Here is a 23,630-nt window from a genome sequence, read left to right as displayed (position 1 = left end):
GTCTAAAGTTTGGTGAGTAATCCAAAACTGGAATGTGTTGATTTGAATGTATCATATTGTTCATTTTGTTGCTGTTTAGGTCACTGCTGACTGTTTGCCATTGCTGTCTACAGCTTTTAAATCTAAACTTGGGCATTGTTGTCCTCAAGCTAGTGGCTGACTGTGATATTCAGGTCACAGCTGACCATTATACATTAATAGTTAAAGTTTGTAAATAATAAAGCAGGGGCATTTCTCTCTTCTAGTCTCTGATGGCGGGGGTTGTTCATGTCACTGCTGACCATTCACCATTGCTGGCTAAAGCCTATACAGGTGAAAAAAAAGCAATTTATGGTACACTGTTTGATTATAGTTTTTCTGTTTCATTTTCTTATTTTATGTCCATCTCTAAAAAGATTTACCAAACACCGTTGTTTTAATTGAGGCCTTCTACATTTCGCTTGATAGTAAAATATTCAGCTCATTGATGGTCAGGCTTTGTTGCTATGTGTTCGTCTCATTACAGATTATTGCATTAAGGTAAACCATTTGGTTGTTAAATTCCTGCTTGGTCAGTGAGCTTTTCTTGGGGGAAATATTTGGCTGTTGTCTTTGGACAGCTTGCCCATTCATTTTGAGGAGGAATTATCTTGTTTTCCCTGCAGAAGGCGGACGTTTCCACAATTACAAAATCTCCCTATAGAGAAGCTGCACCAAATACTTTAATCATAATAATCATCACCTATAACTTGTTCATCTGTGAACAAGATTCATGAAGATTCATCTTGAATCTGTAATAACATATTATTTTTACCCAATACACACTGTCTTAATGGATGTGACTTTACATATGCAAATGTTGAACTGGATCCATGGTTGATAATGAAGGTTTGTAAGGAGATCTGTGTCTTAATGTGTTTTTTTTAATTTAATATGGTTAAAATAAATGTGTTCCAGTATATAACTGAGGTCAAAGGTCACCAAGACATCTCTCCTTAAATATCCAAAGTTGGGTACTATTGAGGATTAGGCAGAAAGTATTTTGATTTCTATTAAGGTTATTATTTTTTTTTTTTTTTTGGCACTTGTTTTGACTCATGATCATTAGCGGTAAGAGTAAAGATAGTGGAATGTGTGTGTGTGGTTGTGTGTGTGTGTGTCCTCAGTGAAGTGTATCAGTCTCTGCAGTAGCTTCCAGCTGCAGCAGTCAGTTCAGTTTCTGTTCAGTCTGATTGAGGGAGGTTTTTGTACGACGGTTTTTCACTGTGTGAACACAAGGTCACTGCCGGGCCAGTGAACACTCTGACAGTAGTAAACTGCTGCATCTTCAGCCTGAACTCCACTGATGGTCAGAGTGAAGGCAGAGTTTGATCCACTGCCTGTAAAACGACCTGGGATCCCTGATGCTCGAGTGCTAGCAGTATAAATGAGAAGTTTAGGAGGTTCTCCATCTCTCTGTTGGTACCAGTGTAACCAGCTCCCGCTATAAACATCCTGACTGGTCCTACAGTTGATGGTGACGGAGCCTCCCAGAGCAGAGCTCACTGCTCCAGGCTGAGTCACTGTATCTGACCTCTGGACTCTGAGGACACAGAGACAAAAACATAAAGCAGCGTCATGGTTTTGTGGGCTTCATTTCAGAGGGACGGATGTTGATAGAGGAGAGGAGTTTGATTCTCTGGACTTTACCTGTGAAGCAGCAGCAGAGGAGAGTCCAGATGAGGACACAGATCAAAGTCATGTTTTTGATGAGGAGGATTTCTGTGTCTTCTGTTGTCATGAAGGACAGCTGTCAGTCATCCAGTGTTCAACTCTCAGGACTATAAACTCTCCCAGAGCACTGGAGCATGGTGCTTCTGATGCAAAGTGGCTCTCTATGGAAATGCTCTGACTGACTCCAACAGGGACTTGGATTACTCTCATCATGCTGGTTATCAATCGATCAATCATTAAAGTATTGATTAGGATATTTCAGTGTCAATTTTATAGGAGTTTGGCTTCATGCTTGTTGAAAATGTGTTTCACAATGTCATCTGTCTGTTTAAATTAAATGAAGAAGAATAAAGTTTTATTAAAAATCATCATATTAAATAAAAATATCATTCTGTAAATCTGTGGCTCTGTGTTATCGTCACTTTCATATCAGCTGATAATATTTTACAATCAGAGACTAATTGTGTTGAGTGTGTTTGTGTCAAAGTCAGAGAGCCGTGTCCTCTCTACAGTCAGAGGTTTTTGTACGGCGGCTCAATGAGTTGGTATCACGGTGGTACACGTTCGGTGGAGGAACTAGACGAATGTTGGAAGTAAGGTCAAATATTTCAATGTTTTTCTTATTTCAGGCACTATTTTTCTTTTTTTTTCTACATATTAAAAAGAAAATAGCCAGTTTTCGAATAATGTTTAATTTTTGCACAATATTTGTCAGTAACAGACAAAGTTTTGCTCCTTGAAACAAAAAATTCAGAAACTAATTCTACTAAATATGAATGTTAAGACAGTGTAGAAATCATTACTTTCCTCCTTTAAATGATAAAGTTGCATGTTGAGGGCTTGTAGGTTTAGTTCAGTGTGTCAAGTCAGAGAGCCGTGTCTCTCTACAGTCAGAGGTTTTTGTACGGCGGCTCAATGAGTTTGTATCACTGTGGTGGACTTTTGGTGGAGGAAACCAGACTGGATGTTGGAAGTAAGTTTCTGCACAAATCCTTCGTAAAAAACTGTGAAGTCATTTTTGATGTCAGGTTTTGGATTGTTGAGGCAGATAAATATATCTTGTTTTAATTCCAACACTTTTATTCTTCATGTTTTAATTCTCCTCCTTTATCATGGAGGCTAACTCAGAGCAGCTTTACTAATCATTTCTTTACACATTCCTGTCAAAGTGACATTTACACAGCCTGAAGTGTAGAAAAGATAAAACTGTAAACCTGTTTTACAAATGTTTTGTAAGAGGAGATGTAATTTTTCACCTCAGTGATAGCAGTGTTCAAAACGCTCCTCTTGTCCAACATTTGATTGCAGTCGGTTCATTTTCTGTATTTGTGTATGTGTCCACTAAATATTTTAAAGTCACATATAGTTCAGGTTTGTCTGATTGTGATGAGAAAGTTGATGTGTTTTATTTCCAGTGTAGTTTGATATATTTCAGCTCATTCTGTTTGATGATTCTCTCTGTGCTGATATGCATGAGAGGCTTCTTAAAGGGAAGTGAACAATGTGTGAGTGAGTGACTGGTGGAGCAGAAAAACCATCTGACAGAAACTCCTTAAAGGACTAAATCAACTCTCACACAGTGAAGGTGTCCCAGTGTCTGCTGGTTGATTGACAGCAGTGTGGTCCCTGTCCTCTAAGCTGATTGGTGTCCTCCTAGGTGATGTCCGTCCCACCCTGACGGTGCTGCCCCCCTCCAGTGAGGAGCTGCAGCAGGGGAAGGCCACGCTCATGTGTCTGGCCAACAAGGGCTTCCCCTCAGACTGGAGTCTGTCCTGGAAGGTGGACGGCAGCAGCAGCAGCAAGCAGCAGCAGCAGCTGGGAGCAGAGCAGGAGCCCCGGGTGCTGGAGAAGGACGGCCGCTACAGCTGGAGCAGCACCCTGAGGCTCCCTGCAGACCAGTGGAGGAAGGTGGCTCTGTGACCTGTGAGGCCACCCAGGGCTCCCAGACTCCAGTCTCAGAGACACTGAGGAGAGACCAGTGTTCCCAGTCCTGACCTGACTCACTGGGACTCTGCTGCTGGTTTTACTCTCATACTGCTCTCAGCTCTCTCTCTGTTCTCTCTTTCTCTCAACATGTTTCAACATTAATGTGTTCTTGCTTCTGTTTCAACATTTTACAACAATAAAGATTTCATTACCTTTATTATAAATGAGACATGTCTTTGACCTTCTTCTTCAACATATATGATATATGAGGTTTTCTGTTTCATCTACTCTTTTTAATTTTCGTAATATTACAATTTTTGAGTATTTCTTTTTTCAAGTCACGTGTTATCACAATCATCTTGCCTTTAAGAAGATGAATTTGTTCATGAATCTTATTCTCGTTTTCTGAATGAAAAATAGAAATAAAATAACATTAATTCAGCATTATAAATAAAATAAATATCATCTGCGTAAAGTGATAACTCCTTCTCTTTCCTCAGATTGATCACAGTTTGAAAGTGTAATTTGTGTAGCTTGCAGTAATCTTTCTCTCTTTCTCAAAACATGTCTAAACATTGATGTGTTCTTGCTTCTGTTTCAGCATTTTACAACAATAAAGATTTCATTACCTTCATCATAAATGTGACATGTTTATGTCCTTCTTTCAACATATATGATGTATGAGGATCATTTGTCAGATTAAAGCACACAGTCATTCAAATAACAATTCCATCATTTCCTGATTATTTTTTCATTGTTTTAAGACTGTGGATATTCTTCTGTAGTCTTTCCACTTTGATCCATATGAATTCATTTCTAGTTTACATTCAAAATGTCATCTGTTTTAATTAATTAAAAGAGAAAATTAAGTTTTGTGTCTTTGAAGGGACGTGCATCAGACTTACATGAAACCATCACGAACATGACAGAGTCTTTATGGATGTGAATGACTGTTTATTGTTATTCAGTCAATTATTTCACTTTTCATAATAGAATAGAATAAAATAGAATATCTTTATTGTCATTGTAACAGGTACAACGAAATTAAGTGCAGCCCTTATTCAGTGCAACAGGAGGTAGTAAATGCATAAATAAATACATAAGTAAAAACTACTGTATGCATATTAATGCTAAAAACACATAGGAGACACACCTACACATACAGGGACATTTACATTTAAAAATTGCACATAGCCCTTTTGACAAAGGTAAGTGGTGAGAACTATGCTTTAGTAGCACTATTCAATGCACTCATGGCTGTTGGGTAAAAACTGTTTTGTAGTCTGTTTGTTCTTGTTTTCATGGACCTGTATCTCCTGCCTGACGGCAGTAATTTGAACAGTGTGTGACGTGGTGTGATAAGTCCTGTACGATGGTTTTGGCCTTTTTGAGGCAGCTGGAACTGTGAAGTTCCAGAGAGTAGAGAGGGCAGCCAATGATTTTCTGTGCTGCCTTTGTGTCCCCCTGGAGCTTCTTCCTCTGTGCCACAGTGCAGTTTGGAAACCACACACAGACAGTATGACCGGATGCTCTCATTTGTGCAGCGGTAGAAGGACACCAGCAGTTTTTGGGGGATGTTGTTCCTCCTCAGAACTCTCAGGAAGTAAAGTCTCTGCTAGATCTTCTTCACTAGCTCAGTGGTGTGGGCGCTCCAGGTCAGGTCCTCCATGATGTTGACTCCCAGGAAGCATAAGTCGGAGCCCCTCTCCACACAGGTCCCGCCTGTGAGCAGCAGCTAGATGTCTGTTTTCTTCCCCCTTGAAATCCACGACGAGCTCCTTGGTCTTTGATGTGTTGAGGAGCAAGTTGTTAACTCTGCACCACTCCGCCAATCGCTCCACCTCGTTTCTGTAGTCGGACTCGTCCACCCTCGAGATGAGCCCCACTACTGTGGTGTCATCGTCAAATTTGACAAGGGTGTTGCTGTGGTGAGCGGGGGTGCAGTCATGGGTGTAGAGGGTGTAGAGCAGGAGACTCAGCATGCAGCCCTGTGGGGAGCCAGTGCTGAGGCTGAGGGCCGTGGATTTATGGGGGCCCACTCTTACCGTCTGAGTGTCAGAAAGTCCTTAATCCAAAGGCAGGTGGAGTGTGGTATTCCAATGTCAGACAGTTTGGACACCAGTCTTTGGGGGAGGATGGTGTTAAAAGCAGAGCTAAACTTTATGAAGAGCAGCCAAGCGTAACTCCCCTGCTGCTCCAGGTGGGACAATGCAGCATTGAGGGCTGTGGCTATGGCGTCCTCAGTAGATCTGTTAGCCCTGTAGGCAAACTGCTGTGAATCAGAGGTGGGAGAGTGGAATGACATGATGTGACTACGGACCAGTTTCTCAAAGCACTTCATCACCACAGGGGTGAGTGCTACTGGACGGTAGTTGTTGAGAGTGGTGATGTTTGTTTTTTTGGGCAGTGGGACTATGGTGGAGGACTTGAGGCAGGATGGGACAGTGAACTGGGAGAGTGACTGGTTGAAGAGCTTAGTAAAGATCCCCACCAGCTGGTCTGCACAGTCCTTCAGCACACGTCCGCAGACGCCATCAGGTCCGGTCGCCTTCCTCAGGTTGACTGCCCGCAACGTAGGAGCATGGTGCTGCTGATGCAAAGTGGCTCTCTGTAGAAATGCTTCAGTTATGTCAACCTGGACCCTCCGTATGAGTTTTGTCTCATACATCCAAGAATAAACCTACAGGTGGGTGGTATTCAGAAAAAGTAGATATAATTCAGAGAGGTCAGGAATATCTTAATTAATAACTTGCATTATGATTCACTACCATATAAAATATCACATTTCCTGTGCTCTTAGTTTGGACTGAGCTGAAGTTTGAACTGTATCTGTCCACATCATGTTGTTGCTGTTCCCAAACCATTTCCTGCACTACTGGTCAAATATCAGGTTCACAGTCTCCATCCTCATCCCTTCATGTTCACATCACTCTATCATTTCTTCTTGGTTCAGAGTTTCCAAGGTGTTTTTCTAAACTGAACCATTGTCTTTATTGTACCAGTGTCTAGCTGTGGCAGGAGAAGTCTTGTCCTGTAAATTCTAAAATAGCATCTGGTCTTGATTTTCCTCATCTAGCGGACTTGTCACAATTAACTATATGTGGAAAGTTTGTTATTCTTTACCTCCACTCAAGGGATAAGGAACATTGCTGTAATTCTATAACATTCTTGATTTACCTCAGCTAGACAGGTAACACAATTTTAGAGATGGGCCAATATTTCTAAATTCCTCTGTACAATAATGGTCTTTGGTCATATGTAACATGAAGCCAATTGTATTCAATCAACTCCTCTTAGCTTGGTAAGTCCTAGTACATATTGATGCATGTTAAAATCTGCTGTTCTATAATCAGCTATACTAGATGATGTAGGTCAAAATTTGCACGAATAATCTAAACCTTCACTATGTTGATCAGAATGTATCATATTGTTTAATTTATTACTATTCAAGTCATTGCTGACCAATTGCCATTGCTGTCTGAGGCCTTTAAATGTCTAGCAGGTAAATTGTCCTCAAGCTGTTGTCAGGTAAGATATTCAGGTCACAGCTGACCATGATGTATTAACGGTTAAGTCTTTAAATCTCAAGCAGGTAATTTCTGTCCTCCAGCTACTGATGGTGAAGTTATTCAGGTCACTCCTGACTATTCACTATTGCTGGCTGAAACCTATTAGCTAAGCATTTTAAAGTTTTGGTGTCATGCTTTCTATTTTGTTTCATATCATAGCAGATTATGGCATTTCTGTTCAAATATTCATGGCTTGTTTCACACATTTGGTGGATAATGAGTGTCAGTGATAATAGTGTGTGTGTGTGTGTGTGTGTGTGTGTGTGTTTCTGTGTGTCCTCAGTGAAGTGCATCAGTCTCTGCAGTAGCTTCCAGCTGCAGCAGTCAGTTCAGTTTCTGTTCAGTCTGACTGAGGGAGGTTTTTGTACGACAGTTTTTCACTGTGTGAACGAATTCTGACTGTTGATGTAGTGATGAGCCTGACAGTAGTAAACTGCTGCATCTTCAGCCTGAACTCCACTGATGGTCAGAGTGAAGGCAGAGTTTGATCCACTGCCTGTAAAACGACTTGGAATCCCTGATACTCGAGTGCCAGCAGTGTAAATGAGAAGTTTAGGAGTTTCTCCATCTCTCTGTTGGTACCAGGCTAAATTGTGGTTGCTGCTCCAAGTATAAACATCCTGACTGGTCCTACAGCTGATGGTGACGGAGCCTCCCAGAGCAGAGCTCACTGCTCCAGGCTGAGTCACTGTGTACTGACCTCTGGACTCTGAGGACACAGAGACAAAAACATAAAGCAGCGTCATGGTTTTGTGGGCTTCATTTCAGAGGGACGGATGTTGATAGAGGAGAGGAGTTTGATTCTCTGGACTTTACCTGTGAAGCAGCAGCAGATGAGAGTCCAGATGAGGACGCAGATCAAAGTCATGTTTTTGATGAGGAGGATTTCTGTGTCTTCTGTTGTCATGAAGGACAGCTGTCAGTCATCCAGTGTTCAACTCTCAGGACTATAAACTCTCGCAGAGCACTGGAGCATGGTGCTGCTGATGCAAAGTGGCTCTCTATGGAAATGCTCTGACTGACTCCAACAGGGACTTGGATTACTCTCATCATGCTGTTTATCAATGGATCAATCACTGTATCAGATTATTGATTAGGAATGTGTCAGAGCTCATCTTTATGTGTCTTTGGTTTGAGGTTGATGATCAACTTTTCTTCAGAGTATTTTGTGAAATCCTCGTAATTAACTGCCACACTTCAATAAACACGTTTCTGATAATTAGTTAGTTATTAAAAAGCTTTTATTTTGAAATGTTTCATTTTAATTAGTTTGAAAGACTAATTTATTTTGCTTGTAGAAGTTTGACATTCCACAATGAAAACATTGAATACATATTCACACATTTAGAGTCTGTGTTTAACACTTAAACCATCATAATCAGCCACTATAACATAAACTGAGTAAACTGGGAACGTGTTTGTTGAGTGTGTTTGTGTCAAAGTCAGAGAGCCGTGTCTCTCTACAGTCAGAGGTTTTTGTACGGCGGCTCAATGAGTTTGTATCACTGTGGTACACGTTCGGTGGAGGAACCAGACTGGATGTTAACTGTAAGTACATTTGACTCCTTTAATAACACAAATGTTGTATATTTTCTATGTGAACTTCATGGCTGTAGACCCTATAGCAATACTTTGCCTGATATTTTTGTAGCGCCCTCTAGACGTCAGGTCTATTTTACTGAGGTGCGCTCCCCAAGTTCATCATGTTTCTCTTACAACCTCTTAGCTAATTAATGCAATAAGGTAAGTACACTGTAACAACTTGTTTGTTATCCACTGATATTTATACCATGGTAACTGATTAAGAGGGTTTTTTTCACTAGCTGAGTCTTATTTTTAGGAATGTGTTTCACCCACTACAGCACGTGACATTTAATCAATGAATTTTCTTCCTCAACTGATAACTCTCAGCCTTCAGCACTCTTAGATGACATACAAGTATAAACCACACTATGTATACATTCAAAGATGAAGAAATAGCCACAGGTAAATATTTAATTATTTACTTTAGTAAATGCTTTAGCAACAAAACAATATTTAAATCATGGAAAAATAAACAAAAAAAAATAATAAAGCACTTCCAAGTCCTGATATTTCAGGTAAGTTTCAGTCAATAACCCAAAATAAAAAATGTCTTTGACTGTTTCAATAAACCAAAACTGTCTCTTCAATGTCTCTAGTGAATTACTCAAAATCACCAACAAACACTTAAAGCCGGCACTCTAACTACTCAAATGAAAATAAAATGGGTACCCCATGAGAGGATCGTTGCAGGCCTGAGATGTCGTCTGGGTGCAGTCTTAAGCTGGCTTTATACCTCCGGATCCGAACGAATTCCGTCCGTCCGTACCAAACGTTCTCTCCGCTACTGGCCTACATATCTCCGTCCGGTTTCAGCATTTTTTTCGACGTAACACAACTTATCCTCTAGAGGGCAGTGTCGTGTCATAAATGACAGGGCCGTTGACATGGTAACAGTTGCTATGTCACAGGGTTGTCATGTCAACGACGCTGTCATTACCGGCACCAACATCATAAAAATAATAACATGGCTTCAGTAGAGGAGGTTATTTTACTGTCTTTATTGAGAAACAGGCAAAAAGGAACAAAAAACGGACGCGGCGGTGGCATGTGCAGCCACTAAATGAGAATCGGTACTTAAATGGCGAGTTTATTGCTTTAGTTCTGCCGATGAGAGAACTTGACGACGAAAGGCACTTCCAATACTTTCGCATGTCCGCCGCTTCATTTGACGTCTTGCTACGCCGGGTAGCTCCAATAATCAATTACGCCGCATTCCACATAGCGCCCGTGAGCGAAGCTTAGTGACTGGCTGTGACCTCACGCTATCTGGCAGCAGGGATCAGCCAACAAGCCCTGGCAGCCAGCTACAAGCTGGGAACTGCTATGGTCTCGAAAATAATCAGAGAGGTGTGTCAGGCTCTGTGGACTGCGCTGAGGGAGGAGGTGAAGTTCCCACAGGGCAATCAATGGGAGGCCATCCGGGAGGGCTTTTGGACGCAGTGGGATTTCCCAAATTGCGTCGGAGCCATCGACGGGAAGCACGTCCGCGTCAAAGCGCCAGCCAACAGTGGCAGCAGCTTTTTTAATTACAAAGGCTTTTTCAGTTTTGTTTTGATGGCTGCCTGTGACGCCAACTACTGCTTCACCTTTGTGGACATCGGAGCCTTCGGCAGAGAGAGCGACACTGATGTCTTCAGCCGTACCCAGTTCGGAAAGCAGCTAATTCAGGGACGGCTCCCTCTGCCGCCACACGCTCCTCTGCCTGGGACAGATGTTTTGACAGGCTGTTTTTGTGGCTGATGAGGCATTCCCACAGAAAATCAACCTCATGAGCCCATACCCAGGTAAGTGAGTAAAGTAGCCTTTCTAATATCTTTTCTTTTTTTACCATTACAACATTAAAATGTTGTTAACTAGTGTATTGTCTCACTGTTTATCCTCTGGAAATATAATTTCTAACAATAATGATATTCTGTTAATAGGATCTCACCAACTGTCTCAGGAAGAAAAGGTATACAACCAGCGGCACTCAAGAGCAAGGAGAGTGATCGAAAATGCCTTTGGCATTCTTGCTGCCAGGTGGCGGATACTGGGAAGGGCTATGGAGTGCTGCATCGACACAGCTGAAGATGTCACCAAGGCTTGTGTGGCTCTCCACAATTTTCTGTCCAAAGGAGACCAATCCCTGCCCGAACAGAATCGCTACATACCACCAGGAATGGTCAACAGGGATGGTGCACCTGGTGAGTGGAGGCAGGTGGTTCAGGGAGACACCAACCTCATCAGCACCCGTCGCATCACAGCCGCAAGAGCCACCCAGGATGGCATGGTTGTCAGGGAGATCTTTAAAGAGTACTTCCAAACAGATCAAGGCAGGATCGACTGGCAGGATAGGCATGTCAGACGTGGTGCCCTATACAATGTAACATAGGTATGTAACATCCCTCTTTTCTTTCAGTTTTTAAATCTACAGTTGTATATATGTGATGATTGCACCTTGAGGTCCCTTTTTTCTTTCAGTTTTTTAAATCTACAGTTGTATATATGTGATGATGCACCTTGAGGTCCCTTTTTACTTTTAGTTTTTAACTCTGTGTCAATGAGATCTGCTGTCTTTTGTATTAAAATAAAATACTGTATTTTTATAACCATAAATACAGCAAATAACAACAACAAATGTTATTAGAGTGCTAATTTATTTATTTTTAGCACTAAAGTGCAACAGTAGCAAAGGCACTTAACGGCACGTAACAGTAAAACAGATAAACGCAGTAAAAAAAAACATTCAAAAATTCAATTCATGAACAACATTCAGGGGTCTTAAATATAGATGAGGAACAGTTAATCTGAACAAAAACATCTATATTGTGTCCTAGTCTAATTTTTTATTGATATGTCAGCATTAGCTGCTGAATCTCTTTCATCAGTGTCTTGGCATCTGCTGCAGGAAGCTCTTTAAGAAAACTGTTAAGGTACGTGGTGAAAGTGCTGAAAACATTTTTATTTTGCTGCGCCTCATGTCGCAACTCCTCCAGCCTTCCCAGCAATGCTGCATTAACCGGATCCACCTGTGGATTCTTCCTCCTCCTCTTTGAGGCTCCAGACTGGTGGCTCTGAGAAGGGGGGTGCTTCCCACATCAGTTGGTGGTGGTGATGCAACTCCAAGCCCTGCAGATGGTGAAACACCCTCCTCCTCCTCCTCAGCTTGGTCTTGAGTCTATAATAGAAGTACAAAATTGTTTATATAATATTTTTCATGAGTATGAGACATAAAAAAGACATATTTGGGTTAATTTGGTAGGGGTTCGAGTTTTGCCATTTTTAACTCATGGAGATTGATAGGTTATGAATGGTACTGATTTTGGAAGTGCATTGTTTTTAAGTATCAGTTAGACATAATTAAACAATACTTTGCGTAACATAAACAGTATATGAAGTGAATAACCAAAAAAAAGTACAGGAGTAATTCATTTGGAGATAAAGATGATGTAGGACAAACATAGAAAGATTATACATACTGCTGGACGATCTGAATTGTATTGACAAAATAAGAAAAGTATCATGAATAAATAAATACGATACACTTACATCAAAATTAGACGATGTAGTTCGGTGTCTGACGTGACCTTTCAGCCACGCCAAACGCTGCAGGACAGGATGCTCAGGTCCCCCGGCAGCATCTCCACTCTTTTTTGACGTCTAAGCCTTGTTGTGGGCTCGGACATATCTGTCCCTGGCGAGACACCATTTATTTTGTACTGTTTTTACAGGCAATCCTACAGCACTAGCAATTTCTTCCCAGCTGTTTCTACAGCGCTGTTTGTCTCGGTGACCCAGCACTGTGGCATCGTACAGATGTATATATCCTCTCACCAGCTCACAAACCTCCTCCTCCAAATTTTGCGCCATTTTTAAATGACCAATGTTGTTGTACTCTCTTCTTCTTTGAATTTCCGGCAACTTCTCTCTTCTTCATCGATGTTCGCAATGGAGTGACTTCTGACTCTATACTGCCCCCCACGATTTCCGGTGGTATTGCTCCATTTCATCCGGAGCACTCCGGATTCATAAGCTCAGAGGCAACGGATCCACTGATGGATGAAACGACCTCCGGATACGGACGAAAGGGTCCGTATCCGTTTTTACTGTAGGGTATAAATGGGCCTTTAATCCAACATGGCTGCCTCGCGCCGTGCGCAGGATGAAAACAAAGAAACACCGTTGCTAATGACCTCGTTGTAATGGCGTCGTCCTGGTCCGTCTGGTCCTCCAGCAGGTTGCTTGGACGTAGGCCGCAGACGAGTCACTCCAACCCCAATGATGTCTGTGATAGACAGTCACACACGGTCTCTCCAGCAGGTGTGTTCCCACAGCATGCGAACGTCGACTTCACTTATGGGAGTGCTGCGTTAGCTCTCTTCCGTGAAGGCCGTCAGGCAAGCTAGCATGAGCTATGCTAACTTTAGCTGTAATCCTCGGGGAACATTAATCTCCGGAGTCCGCCTCCTTTCAACTCGAGAACAGGTTAAGTTCAACGGACAGTCACAATGAGACTCTCTGGCCGATTGTCTCCTGTACTTTCATTAACCAGCGTCTTTATTAACGTCTTTTATTTTCCAGCCAGAGCGCAGCTCCGCTCCGCCATGCAGCTACTCGCTGGTCTCTCCTTCTTTTCTCACTTCTGCATCCCTCTGACCTCTCCCCCCGCTCTCTCATGGGATTTTCTCAGGTAGCAAAACTAAAACCAATACATATTTTCACTTTTAAATATTACCCTTATATTCTTTTTAAACAAAAATATACACTTATTACAGAGAAAAAGAAATGAAACAAATAACAAAAAAAAATAAATTGAGTGCTTCTTTTTCCACTATTTATTTATTTATTTTTTTAACAGGGTTACATTTGAAATGTGAAATATTTGAATAATTCTTGAAGGCTTCACAGTGTCATTAACTCAACTGAAATCCCCTCCTCTCAATCTTTATCTGTAATTTTCAAGATTCTGATCAGTCTTTGATAGAAAACAACTCAACATTACTCTGTATGAAGAAAATATGTTTAAAAGGTTAAGTTTAAATATTCTGACTCAATAATTCTGTCAATAACTTTAGATTCAGTGTTTAATGTGCATGTGTATTACACCATGTTTATCCCGGACAAACTATTTTAAAGTCAGTCCACAATTTTCTTTATGAGTTTTAAAAAGTAGTTGAGTATTTAACAGAATGAATCTGAATGTTTCAGTAATGAAGCCTGACTGTTCAGTGATGATTTCTGCTGACATGAAGAGAACAAACACATTTGATCATTTATGAGTTTTTGGCTCGAGACTAGAAATACTTAAGAGAGTTAAAACACTAAAAGTCTCACAATCTTCATCGTGTGTTTCACCATGAACCTCTGAATGTTAAGTTTATTAATTATAAAGTATGCATAAGATTTACATCGTGCCAGTTTTAACTTTTTATCTTTAGTACTGAAACCTGTCTGTCGTCATGGTTCAGCAGTGATGTCTGTCTGTTGCCATGGTTACTGAGCTCAGAGAGGGAAGTGAAACATTCAAGATCAGTTTCATCCAATCTGAGGAAGACCAACAGAACTAGAAGCTCCTCTGCTGCAGCCAACAGGATGGAGTTTAGTTGAGCTCATATAAACTTTATGAATCTCTCTCTCTGCAGTGGGTCGAGTCGTCCCCACCCTGACGGTGCTGCCCCCCTCCAGTGAGGAGCTGCAGCAGGGGAAGGCCACGCTCATGTGTCTGGCCAACAAGGGCTTCCCCTCAGACTGGAGTCTGTCCTGGAAGGTGGACGGCAGCAGCAGCAGCAGCAGCAGCAGCAGCAGCTGGGAGCAGAGCAGGAGCCCCGGGGTGCTGGAGAAGGACGGCCGCTACAGCTGGAGCAGCACCCTGAGGCTCCCTGCAGACCAGTGGAGGAAGGTGGGCTCTGTGACCTGTGAGGCCACCCAGGGCTCCCAGACTCCAGTCTCAGAGACACTGAGGAGAGACCAGTGTTCCCAGTCCTGACCTGACTCACTGGGACTCTGCTGCTGGTTTTACTCTCATACTGCTCTCAGCTCTCTCTCTGTTCTCTCTTTCTCTCAACATGTTTCAACATTAATGTTTTCTTGCCTCAACATTTTACAACAATAAAGATTTCATTACCTTTATCATAAATGTGACATGTCTTTGGCCTTCTTTTCAACATTTATGATATATGAGGAACAATTGTCATATTAATTGCACACAGTCACATCAGAACCAAATCCATGTTTCCATGATGATGTATCACCTATATGCAGACGACACTATTGTTTATTGCTGTTCAACCTCTCTCTCTCAGGCTCTTGAGTTTTTGCAAGTTGCTTTTAGTGTTATCCAGTCTCGTTTAGATGATCTTAAACTGGTTTTAAACACAGATAAAACCAAACTCATGGTTTTCTCTCATGCAAAGGTGCTACCACAGAACATTACAAATATTTTAACAACCAAAGGAAAATCTATAGAGCGGGTTTTGAACTACAAGTATCTGGGCTTTACCCTAGATCAGGAGCTTTCATTTAAAGCCCATATAAACAAGCTGGTCACTAAACTTCGGGCGAAACTTGGAGAGGGGTCTGTCTGCAGCCTGCAAGAGAGGGGCGTAACCTGTAGTGGGCGTAACGTGTAGTGTGGGCGTAACGTGTAGTTGTGTAAATCACGTTGAACCACGCGAGATGTAGAATGAGACCCGCCAAAAGCAAGAACAGAACAAGGAAATACACAAGAGATGTCTCAAAAACGAAAAATGGCGGATCGTATCCAGACTGTAAGTGTCCTTATATTTTATTTAGTTAATGTAACACACGTATACAATTGCTGCACATAGTTATATTATTACCCGGGGCGATGAACTAAGCAAGTAAGCTATATATTTTATCCACAGTATTAAATATTATTGGGCAGACAGAACGAGGCTAGCCCGTTGCTGTGGAAACTGAACCAAACAAGGTAACGTTAGCAAGATGGAGGGGGTTCAGAGGGGGTTACTTAAGTAGAATTACTTCATTGATACCAGGCTGGGAACTTATTTACCTGCCCGTTTGGTAAATGACATGCAACGTAAATGTATGTATTTCTATCCTAAACGATCCTAAAAGGTTGACCCAAGTAGATAAATCTAAGCTAGAAATTGTGGCTGTTGTAATATAACCAGAAATAACTTGAAAATTGTGACTCCGCTGTAATATTAACCCGCTAATTCAAAAACATTACTTTTAGCGTGGTCTAGTGCAGCAATTTAAAATTAGTAATGACATTAAACCGGTGACTTTGATAAGGATCACCAGCTCGACTGTGACATTCATGTGCAATATTAGTATTATGGAGAGCTTGACCACAAGCATTTGTGTTGTGCCGTGATTAGTTTGTTTGAGGTTGTTGTTCAAATTTACAGTAAAACACAAACCTACACAGTTTCAAGCTATCATAACCGGGGATCTTCTGTCAGCATGGGAGCACGGGAAGGAGAGGCCCACCCTTTATTTTGAGGATGAACCACTTGACCAAGTTGTCTCCTTCCTGTTCTTGGTCATAAGGGAAACGCCAAGGGCGAGACAGCTGACAGATTGGGTTGCTTTAATTTTTGATGTCCTTTTGCCAGAAGTATGACATGATTGTTTTGTTTACATACATTTATTAATATTGGCACTGTGCTTCATATTGTACATACTGGTTTTTCATATCACACCTCACACTTGATAGATAGATAAATGATAGATGAAAGAACCTTGAAATGGAACAATACAGATGTGTAATATTAAAACCTTCCTCATTTTTTAATGCTTGTGGGGTGCTTGACAAACTCAAAATTGTTCAGAGCATTCAGACCTGTGTTGTAGAATATTCCTTTTTTTTACTTTTGTCAAATCTTACATAGCCTATTGCACTCTAAGAGCGTCATAAGGATGTGATATCAAACTAGACATAACATAGTTAAAGGCTACATTCAGTTGTCTGTTTTCTAATTTAACAAATGTCAATAATCCTGTCCAGGTGACAGTCTACACCCTGGTTGAAAAGTACACATTGACAGTGCCAGAGGCTGTGGCCAGGTTCAGAAGGGGCCCACAATATGAACCATGGTAAGATTAATATATAAAGAATTGATGATAGACATATTTCAATGTGTAATGAAATATACCCATTCTCATAAAGAATATTGCAACATCTACTTGAAACCTTTCATTTAATGTTTGTTCTTTTTTTGACAGTGAATTGGAAATGATGCAAGCTGACTTGATGAAACATTTATCAGAGGATGCAACAGAGAAGCTACAAGCCTATAAAGATAGAATGTGAAGAGCCCTCTCCTCTGAGGCATTTCTTAGCCAGCTATAAGGTGTAATATCTTCAAAGATTTACTTTTCTTTTTCTTTTGACTCCTCCAAGGAAATGTGTCACAGCCCTACGGGGGCCTCTAACCATTCTCTTCTGTTTAACTCAAAACTGTAGTAAATGGTGCATTTGTTGGGGACTGTTTTCTGCGGTGGAGTAATACACAGTGTGTGTTAGACTAGAGCAGTGCACACTTACAAACTGTAGAGTATGTATCAAATGTGAGTATGTGTGCATACATATGTATAAACTTAAATTTTATACAGGATATTGTAATCGTTTTGTAATGTATATGCAATTGGTCTGTTTCATTTCATAGTTCCATCAGCATCATTTGGCTCCATAAAACTTGAGACAAAATGCTGAAAGGCATTACAGTGTGCATCACTGCCTGAGTTGGATGTAAAGAAAAAAAGAGCTAATCCTTGCATTTGAACAGCCATGTTATTAACTGCTTTATAAGTGTCCAGTACAAGCAACCGTTCATCAGGTACAGGTACATGACATTTAACTGTTGATGCACTTTGTTAAAGTCAAATCACACAACACTTAACAAGTATTTCCTAACAGGAGAAGCATTTATATTTACACAAGTCTAGGCACTACCATGCTCGCAAGCAGATGTTTGTCAGCAGACCATGTTCTCTCTGTCATGGCAGTCAAAGAACTAATAAAAAGCTGATTTATAAACATTTAAATCACTTGTGCATTGTGTGTGTGTCCAAGCCTGTGTGTGCGTGCCTGCAATCACGAGTGTGCGCTTGTGTCTAGGATGGGGGGCACAAAAAAAGTATTTGCACCAGGGCCTATCACCATGATGTTAAGCTACTGTGGCAGACAATCTAAATAATGTTGCATCAGAAAGTCGGAGTGTGGCCGAAGTGAAAGAAAGTGGTCAGACATAAAAGTGGAAGCAAAAAAGCGCCTGTCATCACACAGGCAGAGCGTCTGTGTCACGGGCGGGGGAACGGCCACCGGAGCTCACCCCGCTGGATGAAAAACTGGTGGGGATCATTGGGGAATCCCTCCTGAGTGACGTGGTGACGGAGGTGGAGGGGGACACCAATGCCCCTCGTGCCCTCCAGCGGCTGTGTCCTTACAGATGCAGTCCTGCAAATGCAGAGAAACACCATCACTGCAATAAATGATGTTTCCAGGGAACTGCGGGAGATAAAAAATGTCTTTTCCGAGTTAAACACCACCATGAAGGAATTTATTAAATGATTGTTTCGTATTTGTTTCCATATCTGTATTTTCACAAGCGACGCATCACATCCAAACGCTGGCGCACGGCACGTGTGAGAATTAACCTGATTGACTAACAGTCCTTCAGACTAATAATATAAGATAATTATAGTCTTTATATTTACATAGCAAGAAAACACAGATACAAAGTGCTTTATGTGTTATGCATTGAAAACGGAGATGAAACGAAATGGCAGAATGTGAGGAGATTTTGTTTTTTTTTAACCATTTCTTGCAAATAAACTGTTCATATATGAGAGGTAATATTACTATTTATTTGACACGATCAGTATCAGTTTCACACAGTTTCTCCCGTTTCTTTCTTCTGCCATCAGTGGCGCTTCTCCTTACCCCAGTTATGTGCCTACGCATGGGTCAGAGTTTGCGTGGAGGACCGCACATTTTCCCGTCAACTTCTCTTTTTATAAATCCCACGGTGTGCGAAGAGAGTGGCGTATGCCTTCTAAATAAGTCCCCTGGCCAACAAGATCACTGGACAAAAACAACTTAAACTCCAGGACTCATACAGGTGACAATAAAAAAAGGGCTTTCCTGATTTATCAGGATTCCACTCATCCCCTCCACTCAGCATTACAGCTGCTGCAGACTGGCCATACAAATGGCCAAGAAGAATGGCTAAAAAGTCAGTCATACCATCAGCTGTCGCCCTCTGCAATAAGGAACTGTTCAAATAAATGTACACACATGCTTAACACATACGATTTTAATTCCCACGTTGTTTTTAACACATAAATGTTTCGCTATCTTACTCACACCCACACAAGCAATGACATTGATATATTTATTCAATTAATCCATTTACTCATGAATTCTGGTCTCTGACAGTGTCTTAAGTGCCTTTTTACTCGTTTACCACTAAAACAAATAAACAATAGAAAGACTACATCTATTATAGGGCAAAGATTGCGTAGACATTGACGTTTGTGCCGCTGGACCGTGGTCAAACTGTAGTAGTACCTATTTAGGCTCATGTCCCTTTAAGAAGCGTGCATAGTGGGCGTAACCTGTAGCTGTGACGTAACTACAGGTTACGCCCACTACAGGTTACGCCCCTCTCTTGCAGGCTGCAGACGGATACAGTTGGAAACTTGGGTTCTTTTTTCAGAAATAGAACCTGCTTCTCTCTCAGGGTCAGAAAGAAAATAGTTACAGCTACCTTCTTGCCCATTCTTGACTATGGGGACGTGCTTTATTTGAATGTGTCATCCAAATGTCTCAAGTCTTTGGATACTGTTTTCCATACGGCACTGAGATTTGTCACAGGGTGTAGTCGCCTCACCCACCATTGTGAATTGTACTTGAAATCGAACTTGCCTCCTCTGAGTGCACGCAGATATGCACATTGGCTGACCTTAATTTATAAGGCTCTCTTAGGCTTGATACCTTCTTATTTGTGTGTCTTATTGCAGAAAACAAGCAGTTGTTATGCTTTGCGTTCCTGTTCAACTCTCGTTTTATCTGCTCCCCGGGTAAGGACCGAATTTGGGAAAAGAGCATTCAGCTTTGCCGCCCCTTTGGCATGGAATACTTTACAGACTGAGCTGAAACTCTCTAAACTAATTTCACTTGGAGCCTTCCGCTCTATCCTGAAAGACAGGCAGCGGAAACTTATTGAACAGTGCCTGTGTTTAAAATCCTAAATTATTTGTTTGTTGTGCTACTGTTGCATCTCTAAAATTGTATGTTTTATTCTATCTGTTACTCTTTGTAATCTGCGTTGACGTGTACTGCTGTTATGTCTCCTGCTGCTGACCTTTTTGGCCAGGTCACCCTTGCGAAAGAGATCCTGATCTCAATGGGCTTTTATCTGGTTAAATAAAGGTTAAATAAAAAATAAAATAAAAATGATTACTTTTTAATGGTTTCAAGATTGATGATTTGTATTGGACAGTCTTTTTTGTTTGATGTATTCTTATTAATTTGGGTAACAATAAAGAATGTTTGAACTTTTTTAAAGTCACTTGTTATTGAAATCCCTTTGCCTTAAAAAGATGAATTAGTTCCTGAAACCTATTCTTAATCTTTGAAAAAACAATCTAAATAAAAGAACAATAATTCAGTGTTAGAAATATAAATCAGAGTATCATCTGCAAAAAGTGATAACTCCTTCTCTTTCTCCAGATTGATCATAGTTTAACAGTGTAATTTGTGTAACTTGCAGTAATCTTTCTCTCAGTATTCAACATTAATGTGTTGTTGCTTCTGTTTCAACATTTTAAAACAATAAAGATTTCATTACCTTTATCATAATTATTATAATATATTATTATGTTATATTACATATATCATTATATTATCGTCTTTGACCTTCTTTTTCAACATATCTGATAGATGAGTAACATTTGTCAGATTTATGCACACCGTCACTTAAATAACAACTCCATTACTTCCTTTTTACTTTCTCATAGTTTTCAGACTGTAGATATTTGAAGAACCAGTTTAATATGATTTTTGGTTCATGGTTTTTGAAAAAATGATTCAAAATGTCATCTGTCTAATTTGAATTCATTTAAAGAGCAAATGAAGTTTTGTTTCTTTGAAGGGACGTCCATCAGACCGACATGAAACCATCATGAACATGACGGAGTCTTTATGGGTATAAATGTTTATGTCATTCAGTCAGTTTTTTCACTTTTGTACATGACGGTTGAGATGAAGATATCACTTTGTCTTTTGTCCTTTTTTATGATCATAACTGACATTTAACATCATTTTATCTATTTGAGATAATATCAGTTATGATTTGAGGATAACAGCTTCTTTTTGGGCCAACCTTGATCAGGATTGTTTCTGATGCTGCTCTGTTTCTTAACGTTGTCTTGAATTAATGAATTATTAATGTATTTAATTTTGTATAATTATTAATGAATAAATGTTCTAATCTGATGTGAAACAGTATCAAGCTGAGGTCAAAGGTCAGAAGTGTTTCATTCACTGTCCTCATTTGAATCCTCCTGATTATATGGCAAATCAAATCAGAGCAGGAATTATTATTATATATAAATGGAAGGTGAGACAGTGTGATGGATGTGTGTGTGTGTGTGTGTGTGTGTGTGTGTGTGTGTATGTGTGTGTGGGTGTGTGTGTGTGTCCTCAGTGAAGTGTATCAGTCTCTGCAGTAGCTTCCAGCTGCAGCAGTCACTTCAGTTTCTGTTCAGTCTGACTGAGGGAGGTTTTTGTACGACGGTTTTTCACTGTGTGAACACATACTGACTGTTGATGACATGAAAACTCTGACAGTAGTAAACTGCTGCATCTTCAGCCTGAACTCCACTGATGGTCAGAGTGAAGGCAGAGTTTGATCCACTGCCTGTAAAACGACCTGGAATCCCTGATGCTCGAGTGCTAGCATAGTAAATGAGAAGTTTAGGAGTTTCTCCATCTCTCTGTTGGTACCAGGCTAAACGGTGGTAGGTGCTATAATAAACATCCTGACTGGTCCTACAGTTGATGGTGACGGAGCCTCCCAGAGCAGAGCTCACTGCTCCAGGCTGAGTCACTGTGATCTGACCTCTGGACTCTGAGGACACAGAGACAAAAACATAAAGCAGCGTCATGGTTTTGTGGGCTTCATTTCAGAGGGACGGATGTTGATAGAGGAGAGGAGTTTGATTCTCTGGACTTTACCTGTGAAGCAGCAGCAGAGGAGAGTCCAGATGAGGACGCAGATCAAAGTCATGTTTTTGATGAGGAGGATTTCTGTGTCTTCTGTTGTCATGAAGGACAGCTGTCAGTCATCCAGTGTTCAACTCTCAGGACTATAAACTCTCCCAGAGCACTGGAGCATGCTGCTGCTGATGCAAAGTGGCTCTCTATGGAAATGATTGAGTTATGTCAACCTGGACCCTCCCCATGAGTTTGTCTGATACATCCAAGAACGAACATACAGATGGTTTTCCGGTGGTATCAGAAAAACAAATTCGAATTCAAAAAGGTCAGGAACATGTAATTAACAACTTGCGTGAGAATTTAGTGCTATTCAAAATATCTTATTTTCTGTGCTCTTAGTTTGGACTGAGCTGAAGTTTGAACTTTTAACTGTCCACATCACATCATTTTGTTGCTTTTGCAAAACCATTTACTGAACTACTGCTCAAATATCGAGTTCACAGTCTCCATCCTGATCCCTTCATGTTCACATCAATTCATAATTTCTTCTGGGTTTAGAGTTTCCAAGGTGTTTTTCCAAACTGAATCATTGTCCAGGACCTGGAGGACTACACTTCATCCGTCCTGAACTATATCAGGTTCTGCATGGATACTGTTACCATCGACAAGCACATCCAGGTCTATCCGAATCAAAAGCCCTGGATGACTGGAGAGGTCAGGACCCTGCTGAATGAAGGAGAGTAACAAGGCCTTCAGGTGTGGTGATGGGGCACAGTACAGTGCTGCCACAGCCAGCCTGAGGAGAGGCATCAGAGAAGCAAAGACAGCATACCACATCACACCCCTCAACCCATGACAACATCCCCATGTTGGAGAAACATGAGGTGCTGCGCACACTAAGAGGTGTGAACCCGAGAAAAGCTGCTGGACCAGTTGGCGTACATGGACGTGTACTGAAGACCTGTGCAGACCAGCTGGCTGTTGTCTTTACCAGGATCTTCAACCAGTCCCTGTCCCAGTACACTGTCCCACCTTGTCTGAAGTCCTCTGTTATTGTTCCACTGCCAAAAAAAACAGCAGTCAGCAGCCTGAATGACTACTGTTCAGTGGCACTTACACAGATTATCATGAAGTGATTTGAAGCTCTGGTTCGGTGGCACATCATCTCAAGTCTACCACCTGCATTGGACTCTCACCAGTTTGCTTACTGGGCTAACAGATCTACAGAGGATGCTATTGCAACAGCCCTCCACACTGCTTTGAGCCACCTGGAGCAGCAGGGGAGCTATGCAAGGCTGCTCTTTGTTGATTTTATCTCTGTGTTTAACACCATCCTCCCCCACAGACTGGTGTCCAAACTGACTTGACTGGGACTGTCTTCCTCCATCTGCTACTGGATCCTGGACTTCCTGACAAATCGCTCTCAGAGGGTGAAAGTGGGCTCCCACCTCTCAGCATCCATCAGCATCAGCACCACTCCCAACAGGGCTGTGTGCTGTTCCTGGGCATCCAGATTGAGGAGGACCTGTCGTAGAGTGCAAACACCTCAGTGACTATCAAGAAGGCACTGCAGAGACTTTACTTCCGGAGACTCCTCAGAAAGAACCAACTGTCACAAAAACTGCTCGTGTCATTCTATCCCTGCTCAATAGAGAGTGTTGACATACTGC

The 23,630-nt window shown here is 41.3% G+C and overlaps 1 protein-coding gene, 1 long non-coding RNA gene and 2 gene segments (V, D, J or C); 3 read left to right on the top strand and 1 right to left on the bottom strand.

Annotated features, from left to right (window-relative positions):
• The window catches only part of LOC115579516 (immunoglobulin kappa light chain-like), a 32,574-nt gene extending 17,838 nt beyond the window's left edge, over positions 1-14,736 (top strand). Inside the window, exons 3-4 of the mRNA XM_030413088.1 lie at positions 8,701-8,735; positions 14,393-14,736. Of these exons, the coding sequence (XP_030268948.1) occupies positions 8,701-8,735; positions 14,393-14,736 (379 nt within the window). The remainder of the gene's footprint in view (positions 1-8,700; positions 8,736-14,392) is intronic.
• LOC115579515 (Ig kappa chain V-III region MOPC 63-like) overlaps positions 1-22,030 on the bottom strand; it is a 58,830-nt gene extending 36,800 nt beyond the window's left edge. Inside the window, 2 exon segments of the V gene segment in view lie at positions 21,553-21,871; positions 21,979-22,030. Coding sequence covers positions 21,553-21,871; positions 21,979-22,030 — 371 coding nt within the window.
• Positions 1-23,630, top strand: part of LOC115579517 (Ig kappa chain V-III region MOPC 63-like) — a 72,683-nt gene that overhangs the window by 41,326 nt on the left and 7,727 nt on the right.
• Positions 15,274-17,783, top strand: LOC115579539 (uncharacterized). The gene is made up of 3 exons (XR_003983669.1): positions 15,274-15,517; positions 16,744-16,832; positions 16,962-17,783. It is a non-coding gene; the product is annotated as an uncharacterized LOC115579539 (long non-coding RNA).

This window comes from Sparus aurata, chromosome 3 (assembly GCF_900880675.1).
Source record: "Sparus aurata chromosome 3, fSpaAur1.1, whole genome shotgun sequence".
In the NCBI taxonomy this organism is placed as follows: domain Eukaryota; kingdom Metazoa; phylum Chordata; class Actinopteri; order Spariformes; family Sparidae; genus Sparus; species Sparus aurata.
The sequence above is the reverse complement of the archived record's forward strand: the minus strand, read 5'-3'. Positions and strand labels throughout refer to the sequence as shown.